General features: G+C 33.2%; 1 protein-coding gene across 1 annotated transcript in view; it reads right to left on the reverse strand.

Moving 5' to 3' along the window:
• Positions 1 to 16,109, reverse strand: part of LOC114330753 (A disintegrin and metalloproteinase with thrombospondin motifs adt-1-like) — a 385,883-nt gene that overhangs the window by 259,997 nt on the left and 109,777 nt on the right. The window contains exon 2 of the mRNA XM_050656578.1: positions 15,597 to 15,787. Within this exon, the coding sequence (XP_050512535.1) occupies positions 15,597 to 15,662 (66 nt within the window). The 5' untranslated portion in view covers positions 15,663 to 15,787. The remainder of the gene's footprint in view (positions 1 to 15,596; positions 15,788 to 16,109) is intronic.

Below are 16,109 nucleotides of genomic sequence, written 5' to 3' on the forward strand. Positions count from 1 at the left end.
CTTTCTGGGATGTTGTTTGAAGAAAGTGTTGGCTATTAATAGGGGGTTCTCTATGCAGAACTATACAAGTCTGTCTCCATCTATTGTTTCTGACGCCGAGACCGTATGCCTCCTTGTGTTGTCTCCTTCAGCATCATGACTGGCGTTAAAGTTAAAGTCACCCATGATCATCGTTATCTCGCTTCTTTTTGTCAGTCGCATTATTTCATCTAGGTGGTTACAAAACTTTTCGATTTCTTCCTCTGACTTGTTGGTGTATAGACCTGAATGTTATTTAGGTTTCTATGGCTTGTTCGTAGTTTTATCATTGGTACTTTATCATTTAAAGGTATGAAGTCTGTGACTGATTGCACAATTTTGTCCAATACTAATATAGAAGTACCGTTCCATATTGATGTTATGGGTCGGTTCCTCCTGAATAATAGACGTATCCATCTTTTGATTTTTGTTTTCCTGAACCAGGTCATCTTACTTTTATAGATGTCTATTTTCATTATTTTCATCTCAGCTTCAGTTGTTGTCAGTTTTCCGGACATTAATAAGCTACATACGTTTTAAGTAGCGATTGGTACTAATCTGTCATATATTTGGATTCTGTGTTCACTTCCTTGCATCTCACTAGTAGTTGACGGAGGGTTCTTCCCATTTAAGAGGTTTATAAGAGGGGCATTTAAACAAGACATTAAAAATCATGAAACTTTATAGCGTGTCCTTTTATTTACTCATAAAGAATGTCATCTATAACAATCAATTTAGCTACAAATCAATATGCCAAAATATTATGCATAATTTATTGAATTTAAATACGACTGGTTCGACCAAGACTGCAAAAAAATAACAGATGAGAAGAACGAGGCATTTAGGACCATGCAACAGCGGAAAACTAGGACAACAATAGATAGATACAAAAACTTAAGGAGAGAGGAAAAACGCATACACCGAAAAGAGAAACGAGACTCGGAAAATGACATATTAGAACGGCTCGAAAGTCATATGAGTCACGGAGAAACAAGAAAGTTCTATCATCAAATAAATATTATTAGAAAAGAATTCAAACCGAGAATCAACTATTGTAATGATAAGGAAGGTAACTTACTTACCAACAAAGAGGATATTCTGTTACGATGGGTAGAGCACTTTCGAGAGTTACTGGAAGGGGAACCTACTAACAATATAGAGCTGGAATACCGAAATGAGGAACTCGTGGAACCCCCCTCGGTAGAAGAAGTGAAAATATCTATAGAAAAACTAAGAAACCACAAATCCCCAGGCAGCGATGGCATCCCAGCAGAGTTATTTAAGCACGGTGGAGAGCAGCTCACCAAGGTGATGCGAGAAATTGTCTGTAAAATTTGGTCTGAGGAGAAAATGCCTGAAGAATGGAGCTTAGGGTTAATATGCCCGTTACACAAAAAGGGAAACCAACTGGAATGCAATAATTACCGCGGAATAACTCTCCTAAATACAGCATACAAAAAATTGTCAAACATTTTGCACGAGAGATTGAAGCCTTATACCGAAACGTTTCTAGGAGAATATCAGGCAGGATTTAGGCGTGGACGTTCAACTATTAACCAGATCTTTACACTACGACAGATCCTGGAAAAAGCGCAAGAGTTTAACATAGATATGTACCATATTTTTGTCGATTTTAAAGCTGCTTATGACAGTGTATTAAGACCAAGTCTCTACAACGCTATGAATGAGTTAGGAATCCTAAAAAAACTCATATGTATGATAAAAGTGACAATGGCGAAGATGATATCAGCAGTAAAAATTCAAAACGACTCGTCAACCCCATTTGAAATACATAGGGGGTTAAGGCAGGGAGATGCGCTGGCGTGTCAACTTTTTAATGTAGCATTAGAAAAAGTCGTACAAGACGCTAATATAGATAACAATATTCAATAGATCTGTCCAAATTCTAGCATATGCAGACGACGTGGACATTATAACAAGAACCAGAGCGAGAACTGCGGAAATCCTAACCGAGCTAGTAGCAGCAGCAGAACGAATGGGGTTACATATAAATCGAAATAAAACAAAATTCATGGCGACTAACACAAACACAAGAGCTGGAAATGTTGACGCAGATCTAATCATCAATGACCAAAACTTCGAAGCGGTCAAAGAGTTCATATATCTAGGGACATCGGTTAACCCCAATAATAACACATTAGAGGAAATAAAAAGACTAATAATAATTGCAAACAAGTGTTATCATAGTCTATCAAAGTACTTAGCTAACAAACGTATGTCTCAAAAAACTCGTATAAGGCTGTATAGAACATTGATAGTCCCCGTTCTCACATATGGATCAGAGGCATGGACGCTAACTAAAACAGATGAATCCGCTCTGTCGATTTTTGAAAGAAAGGTGCTACGTAAGATATTCAGAGCGGTCTGTGAGAACGGAATATGGAGGCGTAGATATAACTTTGAACTTCAGAATATCTACAAGCATACGTTTGGTGGAAAAGATATTTTCAGTAGTAATTGCACAAGAGCTCTGAAATTAATGAATTTTTCCCGAGTGACACTTTGACAGTTTTAATTTCACGAGCCGAAGGCGAGTGAAATTATGTCAAAGTGTCACGAGAGCAAAAATTCTATATTAATTTCAGAGGTCGAGTGCAATTTGTTGCGATTATTTCATGAATAAAGCTGTTCAAAACCAAAATTTTATTTATGTAATTACCATTAAACACACAGGTTTTATAAATATTTGACGATTGAAAGTCATCACTTTTATAATTTTTAAAACATTAATTGTCATTAAGAGGATCGGTACGTTTTTTCGGCTGCAATGCTATTCAAATGAAGATTCATTTTTTTCGAATCCTGAGAAAACTAATAAGTATTTTTAAAAAATTTAAACGCAGAATGAAAGATTACGTTATTAGCGAGGGCCGAAAGCCCCTGAGAACTTCTGTAATGTTTATTTTAATAAGTTACAGGGGTGAAAAACTAAGAGAAAAGTTAGTGTTATTTTTAATTTCAAATATCTCATTCAAAATAAACTTTTTATTTATTCTAAGGGACTTTCGGCCCTCGGTAATAATTTAGTCTTTCACTCTGCATTTAAAATTTTCAAAAATATTTATTGGTTTTTCAGGATTCGAAAAAAATGAACACAATGTCCGTGGTAATATTTTCCAAATCTATCTTTGTCATAAAACGCACTTAGTCGAATAGAATATTGTCAGTCAGACACTGACAATCAGTGACAATTTTAAATAATTATTTGATATGAATCGGGAATATTTTTAGTTGTTGGTTAAATAATATTCATATATAGAGTATTTGATAAATAATTGATTTAAAAGGTGAACTTTATAAAAAGTTATTTATTGTGTATTATTTATGGAAGATAGAAGCAGAGAATACATCAAGATATATTCTGTGTTCCAAGTATTTTGTTGTTAGAGATGTTCAAAATTGTAAGCGTTCCATAGTAACAATATATTATTAAAAAATCACATTAACCGTTGATTGAGGTATTGGAGGATTAACTCCAATACCTCAATCAACGCTTTAAAACTTTTCCTCTTTTCTCGATTGAGTATTAGTTTGTGTTGTAGGTACATATAAATTATTACAATCACTGAATACATAGCTAGTGAAAAAATTATCAGTAGTAATTGCACAAGAGCTCTGAAATTATTGAATTTTTCCCGAGTGACACTTTGACAGTTTTAATTTCACGAGCTGAAGGCGAGTGAAATTATGTCAAAGTGTCACGAGAGCAAAAATTCTATATTAATTTCAGAGGTCGAGTGCAATTTGTTGCGATTATTTCATGAATAAAACTGTTCAAAACCAAAATTTTATTGTAATTTATTTATGTAAGTACCATTAAACACACAGTTTTTATAAATATTTGACGATTGAAAGTCATCTTATAATTTTTAAAACATTAATTGTCATTAATGTCACTGAATGTATTTTTTCGTAGCAACGAAGGGCATCTGACGTAATATACTTAACGACGGGAGATTATCAAAAATTATCGATTTAATTCAGATTTCTGTAGCTTTCTATTGGTCAGAATCTCCTATAAATGAAATAATCACATTTATTAACTGAATTAATAATTTGCAATTATACAAAAAATAACAGTTATCCAAGAACATTCAAAAGCCATCTCTTTAAGCTAGTTATGACATTGTCAATTAGAATGACATTCTAGTAATATGTACATATCCATACCAGTGTGAATTTTACTTCACGTAATTTGCCATGTAAAGACAGAAAAGGTAGGGATAGCCGTAAAATATTTGCGAATTATGTACCCATAGCCTTAATGTCACTGAATGTATTTTTTCGTAACAACAAAGGGCATCTGACGTAATATACTTAACGACGGGAGATTATCAAAAATTATCAATTTAATTCAGATTTCTGTAGCTTTCTATTGGTCAGAATCTCCTATGAATGAAATAATCAGTAGTAATTGCACAAGAGCTCTGAAATTATTGAATTTTTCCCGAGTGACACTTTGACAGTTTTAATTTCACGAGCCGAAGGCGAGTGAAATTATGTCAAAGTGTCACGAGAGCAAAAATTCTATATTAATTTCAGAGGTCGAGTGCAATTTGTTGCGATTATTTCATGAATAAAACTGTTCAAAACCAAAATTTTATTGTAATTTATTTATGTAAGTACTATTAAACACACAGTTTTTATAAATATTTGACGATTGAAAGTCATCACTTTTATAATTTTTAAAACATTAATTGTCATTAATGTCACTGAATGTATTTTTTCGTAGCAACGAAGGGCATCTGACGTAATATACTTAACGACGGGAGATTATCAAAAATTATCGATTTAATTCAGATTTCTGTAGCTTTCTATTGGTCAGAATCTCCTATGAATGAAATAATCACTATAATTAAGCGAAACCGCCTGCAGTGGGCAGGACATGTAGCCCGGGCCCCTGAATCGAACATGATAAAAAAGATTCTAACAGCGCAACCCGTGGGAATGAAAAGAAGGGGTAGACCAAAGCTGAGGTGGATGGACGGGATAACACAGGATGCCGAGAAGATCGGAGTCGGCAACTGGAAAATGCAAGCAAGGGACAGAACAGAATAGCGTAGAAAGCTTGAGAAGGTCGAGGCCCTCTAAGGGCTGTAGCACCAAAATGATGATGATGATGAATAAGCTATATACGTTTTAAGTAGCTATTGGTACTAATCTGTCATATATTTGGATTCTGTGTTCACTTCCTTGCATCTCACTAGTAGTTGACGGAGGGTTCTTCCCATTTAAGAGGTTTATAAGAGGGGCATTTAAACAAGACATTAAAAAATCATGAAACTTTATAGCGTGTCCTTTTATTTACTCATAAAGAATGTCATGTATTACAATCAATTTAACTACAAATCAATATGCCACAATATTATGCATAATTTATTGAATTTAAATAAGAAAACCAACATAAATATAGTTTTATGACAATAACAACTTATCGATTAACTAGTGGATACAAAATAGTTACAGTGTGTTTTTATTTGTTTATTATATTTTTATGAAAGTCTAATTATGCTAGGGGGCGACTGTGTACTTTTTCCTAGATAATAAAATTATAAATTATACCTACTACCTACTTAGTTGATATTATTATGTACAGTACGTGGGAAGTTTTTCAGGAAATTTTAAGTAGTTGTCATATGACATTGTCATGGTAATATAAATAAAATGACCACGGTAATTACAAAATTACTTTCTCCCCAACATAATAAAATTATACCACACAGTTGATGTTATTATATTTAATATAATAAGGGGAATTTTCAGAACATATTCGATAGTAGGCTATCAATTATCATAGTCTAATCGGGTTAGACGAAAAAAAGGCCTAACCTTGCATGGCGAGCTAACCCAAATTTTATTAATCTTACCTTTAGGGGGGGGGGTCAATACTAGTAAAAATTTAAAATCGCGACTGAATTCCGCCGTTGCGTTAGCCGCCATCTTGATTTTAAAAGAGAATGACCTTGTTGACTGAAATTGTTAAAATTGCGATTTCCCAAAATTTAGTTTTTGTAATTTTTTTGGATGAGGTCAATATTTTCCGAGTTAAAGGTAAAAATAGTGACTAAATATAATAATTATTGAATTATCTCGTTTGTTATTAACTTTGCGACATAATTGTAAAAAATTTGAGAGAATTATATTTAATACAATTTTGATTTCTTTGATTGTTTATAATACAATCAATATTTAAGGTCCTACGCCTATGACAAGTCTAATGAGGTGCAACCGATTAAGGAACCTTGGACACTGACATCTTCAGCAGCAGGCCATAAACAGGAACGAACCTACGAATTAATTAAGCTTAAATATTGATGTTGTTCTGAAGCTATTTCCTTGTGGCATTTTTATGATTAATTATTTATATGGAAAATAAGCCACAATTAAAATGAAAAAAATAATTTTATTAACGTTTCGACGCCCAAATCGGGTGCCGTTGTCAAAATACAAAATATTACTAAAATAAACAAAAGTGTTGTTGCTAAGCAAAAAAATTCTTCTAATAATTTATTTAATCTCACTCATTTATATTGGCAATTCAGACATATATTATACATTTTAAAGTAGAAGACTTTAAAATGATATTGCCAATATTTATGAGTTGCGTTCCTGGGACGACTTACTGAAAGATAGTTCATTCGATTACATGAAATCAACCCCAACTCAAGAATATCCGTCATAAAAAATTATAGCATGTGATCTGTCTTTAAAAAGACAACCAAATGCAACGACAGTAAAATTCTCGCATTAGAGACTTCATAGTAAATCACAAGGGAAAACCAGGAAAAACCCTGTGATACTATCCCGACATCGTAAGTATTTGGTCTTACATTAATTTACTCTCAAAAAATAATACCAAATTCTGACTTGTAACAGGTTTAAATTATAAACAATATTAATAATATTAGATATATAAGTAATACTAAAATATAAAATATGTACTAGCTCGTATTATTGACTTACTAATCTTGGTATTTTCTTTCTATTGACTTCCTCTTTCAGTATGGGTAACCACATCCTACTGCATTCTACCGAGGAATTTGCGACACAATTGGTTTCATTTAGCATAATTAGAGCCGCTTCTTTGATTTTTCTCTTTTTACTATCTGATTCTTTCAGGACTATACTTGAATCTCTCCACTGAACTCTATGTTCATTATCCCATGCGTGTTGACATATTTGAGATCTCTCAAATTCTCTATTTTTAATATAAGATTGATGTTCACTTATTCTAACGTCTAATGGTCTTGATGTCTCACCTAACTAAAATTGTTCGCATTCACAACGTATTTTATAAATGCAATTCTTTGTTCTTTCTTGATCATTGTTAGGTTTAGTTTTAGATGGAATAGATCTCAATGTGTTTGTTGTTTTGAATGTTGTTGAAATGTTGAATTTATTTCCTATTGTTTTAAGCTTCTCGGATAGTCCTTTTATATATGGTATTGATATTTTCCTCGTATTATTTCTGGTGAATGTTGTAGGATCCCGTTCTAAGTTGTTCTGTTCCATTCGATCCAATCTTGACAACTCCTTATTTATAAACGATAAAGGATAATCATTTTTTAATAAAACAGATGTTAACAATTGTTTTTTAACAATTTTTAACAATTGTTAACAATTCAAGTATAGTCCTGAAAGAATCAGATAGTAAAAAGAGAAAAATCAAAGAAGCGGCTCTAATTATGCTAAATGAAACCAATTGTGTCGCAAATTCCTCGGTAGAATGCAGTAGGATGTGGTTACCCATACTGAAAGAGGAAGTCAATAGAAAGAAAATACCAAGATTAGTAAGTCAATAATACGAGCTAGTACATATTTTATATTTTAGTATTACTTATATATCTAATATTATTAATATTGTTTATAATTTAAACATGTTACAAGTCAGAATTTGGTATTATTTTTTGAGAGTAAATTAATGTAAGACCAAATACTTACGATGTCGGGATAGTATCACAGGGTTTTTCCTGGTTTTCCCTTGTGATTTACTATGAAGTCTCTAACGCGAGAATTTTACTGTCGTTGCATTTGGTTGTCTTTTTAAAGACAGATCACATGCTATAATTTTTTATGACGGATATTCTTGAGTTGGGGTTGATTTCATGTAATCGAATGAACTATCTTTCAGTAAGTCGTCCCAGGAACGCAACTCATAAATATTGGCAATATCATTTTAAAGTCTTCTACTTTAAAATGTATAATATATGTCTGAATTGCCAATATAAATGAGTGAGATTAAATAAATTATTAGAAGAATTTTTTTGCTTAGCAACAACACTTTTGTTTATTTTAGTAATATTTTGTATTTTGACAACGGCACCCGATTTGGGCGTCGAAACGTTAATAAAATTATTTTTTTCATTTTAATTGTGGCTTATTTCCCATATAAATAATTAATCATAAATATTGATTGTAGCAAAAAAAAATAGAAATCAAAATTGTAATTATTTATACTTCTCTTTATATTTATAGGTACATTCATGTCGTGTAAAGTTAGACGAGATAGTTAAATAATTTGCAAGATAGAAATTGTAGCGAATCTCATTTGATACCATTTTATTTCTTACTCTTATTGTTGTCGAAAATTGGGGAGATATTGAGCAATACCAGTTTTGCTTTAAATTCAAGATTCAAGAACAAAATCTAACCATTAGGAACACCTATTATGATTTACATAAAATACGTCTATACACATACACATGGAAATCTCCTCAAGATAATTCTTACTCTTAATTAGATAAAAGAATTGTAGATATTATTTGTACGATAGAAAAGCACAAAGAAAAATATTTCTGACACATAATGATGCCTAGCTTCTCACTGTACACTTAAGATCGTGGGCTTACAACCAAAACACAAAAGTCAGAAATCGGCGAAAATGGTTTTATTACTTTAAGTCATATAGTTCTTCATGCTCTTTTATACAGTAAAACTCAGTAAGTCAGAATTGTTTATTTTTATTGGTAAATTTCATTAATAAATAGCATTAAGTCAGTTTTGTTACTATTTGTCCAACCAAATAGCATTAAAAGGACTTAATTATTTTTCACATTTCATTTGACTTGGTGCCTTTTGGTTGTAAGCCCACGAAATGACCATGATGAAAACTCATATTCTAATGTTTTGGCAATGCTCTGACGTTAGAAATCTCGAGTCAGTAAATTGCGGGTAGTATAAATAAAAATTCGAATAATACATCGTTGCAAAGCCGATTAGAAAACCTTTCAAATGAGGTATCCCATGACCCTCGGTTTGTATTTAAAAAAATCGTCGATTACTTCATTACGCTAAAACTGATCATGTAATGTCCAACACATATGCAGAGAGTGGCACAATTATGGAATAAATTTATTTTGTCTAAAATGGAGGATTTTGGAGAAAAATCCCGAAACAGGTCAGTTTTTATTTTTAAATTATTATTTTTTGTTATATATTTTATACCATTGACGCCATCCATCTGGGCGTGATGACGTAATCAATGATTTTTTAAATGGGAATAGGGGTCGTGTAGTAGCTCATTTAAAAGCTCATTCAATTCTCTATTCAGTAATATAAACATTAAATCATTATTTATAGTGGCCAAAAATAATTTTTGAAATAAATGAATTGAAGCAAAAAGAAGAATTTATGTAATTTATTTAACTCAAAATACATTTTACTGCGGTCAGAAAATCGAAAAGAAATGTTTATTTCGCAAATAAACATTTATTTTCGCTTAAATTAAATGTTCAAACTGCCAAGGGCAGGTGGGAGGGTGATTGACATTTAACTTAAGCGAATAGAAACGTTGATTTGTGAAATAAACATTTTTTTTAGTTTCTCACAGCAGTACACTGAATTTTTATTTAAATAAATTACATACATTCTTCTTTTTGCGTTAATAAATTTGATTTAAAAATGATTTTTGTGGCAACTGTTTGTAATTACTGATGTTAAGAGGAAACAGTAGCGATCAACAGGTAGCGAAAACGCGTTCCAAGATTGCGGCTGTAATTTTGAATATTTTTTCGAGATATTTGGAACACGTATTCGTAATATAATAAAGAATGGCGGTACAGAGCCCAATTTGAAAAATATATTAATATGTGGAAATTACTCTGTAATTAAATACAATATTAAAAAAACGAGCCTGTACCGCCATTAAGAAGAACAAATAAATACACTTTCTTCTAATAAACTTTTTTATCTGATGCCTAGATTTTGTCTCACTTTGGAACTACTAATGAAATAAAACATTTTAGTAGTTCCAAAATGACACAAAATCTAGGCATCGGATAAAAAAGTTTATTTGAAGAAAGTGTATTTTTTTGTTCTTCTTAATGGCGGTACAGGCTCGCTTTTTTAATATTGTATTTAATTACAGAGTAATTTCCACATATTAATATATTTTTCAAATTGGGCTCTGTACCGCCATTCTTTATTATATTACGAATAAAAATTTACCAAGTTATTCTAAAAAAAATATAATTTTCTTGGAAATATTTTTGAAGTATTTTCGACGTTATCAACTTATTTTGGAGCTCATTTGATAGGTATTTCTTTGCAAAGGACTTTGACAAGTATTTAGTAGTATAGTAGTGTCAAGTAAATAGAATGCATCGTTTTCCCGTTATTTAAGCTTGAATACTTACCTGTGAATTGTGATTTTCGGTACTAGCCGAAAAAATATGCATTCAATTAACTCACTAATTAATATTAAAACGTTTTTCAAGTAAGGAGTTTATTCTTTCTTTTATTAGCTTTAATCTTGGTAATGAAAATTGTTTGGTAAAGACTTAGTTATTTATCAAAAACCCCTTTAACATGCACTTTTTTCACGAAAATTAAGATCCTTGATCTTTAATAACTCAAAAACTACTGATTTATTTCAATACCTTTATATAACAAATTTTGCTTAGAATTTGTCCCTCTATCGATTTGTGGTCAGGCCGTGGAGTTGGAGTATCTACATTGTAAAAATGTCGTGTACCCCATCCTCCAGGCTATGGCATGCTGGACGAGCTATACAGTCTGTAGTCAACACCCCGAAGTATGAGCGGGAACACAAAATGTATTAATACTCATACGTTTATGAAACGCACCTGGCGGATCATAAGGGCCTTCACATTTTACTCTCTTTCAACTTGTCTTGAGTGAAATGTCTTTCAATCTTTCCTATCAGCCTCTCTTGGCTAACTCTTGCTTCTTCCGACCCCGAATGGCGATTAGGTTTCCGAAGGCAGACGGGTCACTATATTTCCTTCTATTACACCCTCTACTAACCGAACGATTACCGGTATAAGTAATCTCCCATTTGTTGGTCAACAGCTACGGGTGGAAAAACCGACATTTGGTAGGGCACTTCATTGCCCTGGAGCTGGGAAATTGACTCCGAAGACGGATGAGCTAAATTAGCCAACGGCATTGAGATGTGGAAAGCCAAGGGATGACTACCACATTAAAGATCCATAAGGATATCCCCAGGACACCACAATGGCTGAAAACCCAAAACAAACCGCCCTCAGCCCCGGGCAACCCTTAAGTGGGGAGAAGGTGCTAAGAATCCCCCGGTCAGCCAATAATGTCCCAAAAGTGAAAAAGATCGGTACGTGGAACATTGGAAGCATGTATCAAGCAGGCAAGGCAGCAAATATTATTCAAGAAATGACTCGCCTAAACATAGATATTTTAGGATGCAGTGAAGTTCGATGGCCAAATTCTGGCATACAAATTATAGGTGAATACCATACCTATTATTCGGGAGATGACACAACAAGAAACAGAAATGGCGTAGCGATGATAGTAAAAAGGGAAATAGCCAAAGCAGTAATAGAATTTACGCCCATATCAGACAGAGTTATGCTATTGAAGATTAATTCAAGTCCCTCTAATATAAATATCATTCAGGTCTACGCACCGACATCCGAATCAACTGAAGAAGAAATAGAAAATTTCTACCAGACTCTAAAAAACTCTCTAAAGCTGACAAAAAAAACATGAGATTATGAGATAACTATCATCATGGGCGATTTCAACGTCAAAATAGGACAAGGTACAGTCGAGAATGTTGTGGGGTCATAATATGGTCTTGGCAAAAGAAACGAAAGAGAAGAAAGACTGATACAATTCTGCCAAGAGACGGATATGGTTGTAATAAACACATTTTTTAAATTACATCCAAGAAGGATTTGTACATGGAAAGTACCCGGTGATACCCCAGGGAAAATCATAAGAAACCAAATTGATTTTATCAACATAAGCAAAAGGTTTAGAAATTCTGTCACCTCAACAAAAACATATCCAGTCGCCGATGTCTTCTCAGATCATAGTCTGTTAGTTGCAAATATCAACATACGACTCAAAATAATTCATAAGAAAATGAGACCCAAGATAGATATAAAACTACTGAAAGAAAATAACATCCAGGAAAAAGTAAAAACAGAGATTAATAAGAATTTTGCGAAAATAGTTGAAGACGCTCCTAGTGGCATAGAAGAACAATGGAACAAAATGAAGACATCTATTAACACACTTTCGCATGAATATCTTAAATCAAAAAGAGAAAAGAAGCAAGAATGGATGACAGATAAGATATTGCAGATGATGGAAGAGCGAATCAAATTAAAAGGTAGAAATGGCAATGAATACAAAAAGTTGCATAAGAGTATACTAAGAGAAATAAAAGGGGCAAAAGAAGCATGGCTGATGGAGAAATGTAAAGAAATTTAAACACTACAACGCAAACATGACGATTTCCATATGCACAAAAAGATTAAAGAAGTAAAGAACATCAGAAAACAACGCAATACAGGCATAGTTGTAGACGTCGAAGGTCACATTTTGACTACAATTGAAAATAAATTAAGAAGATGGAAAGAATATATGCAAGAATTATTCGAAGGTGCTGCACGAAGTCCGTATGAAATAGACATTCCCTACGGCCCAGAAATAACAAACGAAGAAGTAACTATGGCCATTAAGCGGATTAAAGATGGGAAATCACCAGGACCTGATGAGGTGCATGGTGAAATTTTAAAGCTATTATAGGCACAACAAATTACAGCTCTTACGAAGTTATTCAACAACATATACGAGACTGGTTACTTACCAAAAGACTGGCTACTATCAATATTCATTCCACTTCTCAAAAAAGCCAACGCTAGAAAATGTGAAGAACATCGATTAATTAGTTTGATGAGTCATGTACTTAAAGTACTTCTTACTATCATTCACTCGCGCATATACACCAAATTAGAAGAACAGCTGAGTGAAGTTCAATTTGGATTCAGATCAGGACTCGGAACGAGGGAAGCACTTTTCAGCTTGCAAGTTCTAATATAGAGATCCAGGGATGTCAACTGCGATGTGTATGCATGTTTCATAGATTTTGAGAAGGCATTTGATAAAGTCCCACATGGAAAACTAATCGATATCCTAAAAACATCAGGACTCGATGGTAAGGATATAAGACTCGTTTCAAACTTATATCTCCAACAAAAAGCAACAGTTCGATTCGAAAATGAACTGTCCGAAATCTTCACAGTCGAAAAAGGAGTCAGACAGAGTTGCATACTGTCATCAGCATTATTTAACATATACTCTGAAAACATCTTAAGAGAGGCCTTGGACGAATCAGAAGATGGTATTGCAGTAAATGGACAACTTATAAATAATATTAGATATGCAGACGATACAGTATTACTAGCAGATAGTGCGCAGGGGCTCCAAAGGATCATGGATAATGTTGTAGAAGCATGTAAGAAATACGGCCTAAAACTAAACTGTAAGAAGACAAAAATAATGATCATTAGTAGAATCACCAACACAAACGCCCAAATTACAGTAAACAATACACCCTTAGAGAGAGTACAGAAAATATGCTACCTGGGCTGAAACATTAAGGATACTTGGGATCATAGCTACGAAATAAAAACTCGTATTGAAAAAGCCAGAAGCTCTTTTAACAGTCTTAAGAAAATTCTCTGCAACTTGTCTTTAAGTATCAATATACGCATAAGAATTCTTAGATGTTACGTCTTTAGTGTCCTCCTATACGGAGTTGAAAGCTGGAGCCTGACAAAAGATGCCATAAACCGGTTAGAGGCGTTTAAAATGTGGTGCTACCGACGTATGTTGAGGGTCTCATATATACACCACACAACTAATATAACTATTCTCCAGAGGCTAAGAAAAGACAAAGAAATAATTAACGCCGTAAAGAACAGAAAATTGGCTTACTTCGGTCATATTATGCGTAATGAAAAATACCGACTGCTGCAGTTGATTCTACAAGGCAAGATTGAGGGCAGGAGAGGCCCTGGACGTAGACGTATATCCTGGCTGGCCAATCTTAGGAAGTGGACTGGTCTAACGTCAACTGATCTATTTCGAGCTGCCGTAAATAGAATAAGATGGGTCAATGTGGTCGCCAACATCTCCAGAAGATAGGCACTTTTAGAAGAAGATCGATTTGTGGAGTTATTTTTATTAAAATAATGTTCACCCCCGAGAAGGGGTGGTATCCACCCTCAGGGTAAAAGCGCAAGGTGGCACTATGTCACTTTTGTTTCTTGAAGTATCCTCTAACCACTCACTAATTTTCGTGAAAATCCATGGAGGTTCACCGAAATCGAAGCTCCTAGTTGATTTTTACCTTCAATAACTGCACTATACAAAAGAAATCGCAATTCAATGATCTAAATGCGCGTATGTTGCGAGCTCATAAATTATTAAACGATATGTAGTCGTCAAATAATTAATTTAATTTATTTTATGTACAATTCTCTCTTAAGGCGGGAAGATGGGGTAGTTTTCTTGCGAAGGGGTTGTAGCTCAATAATCGAAATGCGCGTGATTTAAGAGTTTATTCTTAGAGTGTATACGTTATACGAATTAATTACGAACATTTTTCTCTTAAGTTGAATCAATTAAAGGGTTGTTTGGGTGTGAAGGGGATGAGCTCCAAAATCAAACCCATATCACTTCGAAAGCTCATAAATAGCTCGTATTTCTGCCGCAAAGATCGAATCAATATTCCTATTTTTAAGTAGTGGAAGGACTGAGTCAGCCCCTCCCCACTATAATATTAAATTCCTGCTCAGTGTAACGAGCTCAAAATTTTTAATTTGAGAAATATAAAAGCTCATAAATAGCTCATAAATCAGGGCTATTTGTTTTTAATTTTTGCAAGTGGGGGCCAGCTCAACAGGGGTGCAAAATCGTTAATCACATACATATTCAAAATCTATGTTTTCGAGAATATCACATTCTGTCGACTTTAGCGACAAACTGTTTAATCTCTCTTAAAGCATTGTACATAGAAAAGTGTTCTGGGTATATACCACCTTTTAAAAAATAACAAAATTGGAGACATCTTTCCTAAGGTAGAAATGACACTGAGAATCTTTCTAAGCATGAAAGTAACAAACTGCAGTACCTAACGCTCTTTTTCCAACTTAAAACGAATAAAAAATAAGTTAAGAAATAATTATTTCTTAACTCATTTTTTAATCATTATTCAATCTGAACAAATCTGAGTACATATATCAAAACTATGTAATATATTTTGTACTTACCTCATAAGAAAATCCTATATTTATAAGTAAACAGGTTATTAAGAAACACCTTAGAGCACCTCGCATGACCTTGAACACCTAATTTACCCCATTTACTTTTACAGTCTTCTGGTTGTAGATTCACTGAACATCTTCATGATTTTTTAAGAAAAATTCCTTGTATGACATCTAACAAATTAGTTTCCTGCATCCTAAAAGAGAACAAATAAAATTAATGTTGAGATATTTTTTAAACCACAACACAACGTTGTTACACAACGAAAAAAGAATATCTAAAATAAGATCTAATATCAACGTAACAAAATTATTAGAATTATAAAAAAAAATGGAAAAGTAAAAATAAATTTATATATTTTATTAAATACAACTAAGGCCATTGGCATGGTACACTTGTTGATTTCGCAATCAGATTATAGCGTAATGTGTGTGTGTAATGTGTAAAGGTCTTGTTATTTAGTAAAGTTGATTTCATTGTCTTGACAAGCAGACGCTAATAATTATTGTATCCGAATG

This window comes from Diabrotica virgifera, chromosome 7 (assembly GCF_917563875.1).
Source record: "Diabrotica virgifera virgifera chromosome 7, PGI_DIABVI_V3a".
NCBI classification, from domain to species: Eukaryota; Metazoa; Arthropoda; class Insecta; order Coleoptera; family Chrysomelidae; genus Diabrotica; species Diabrotica virgifera.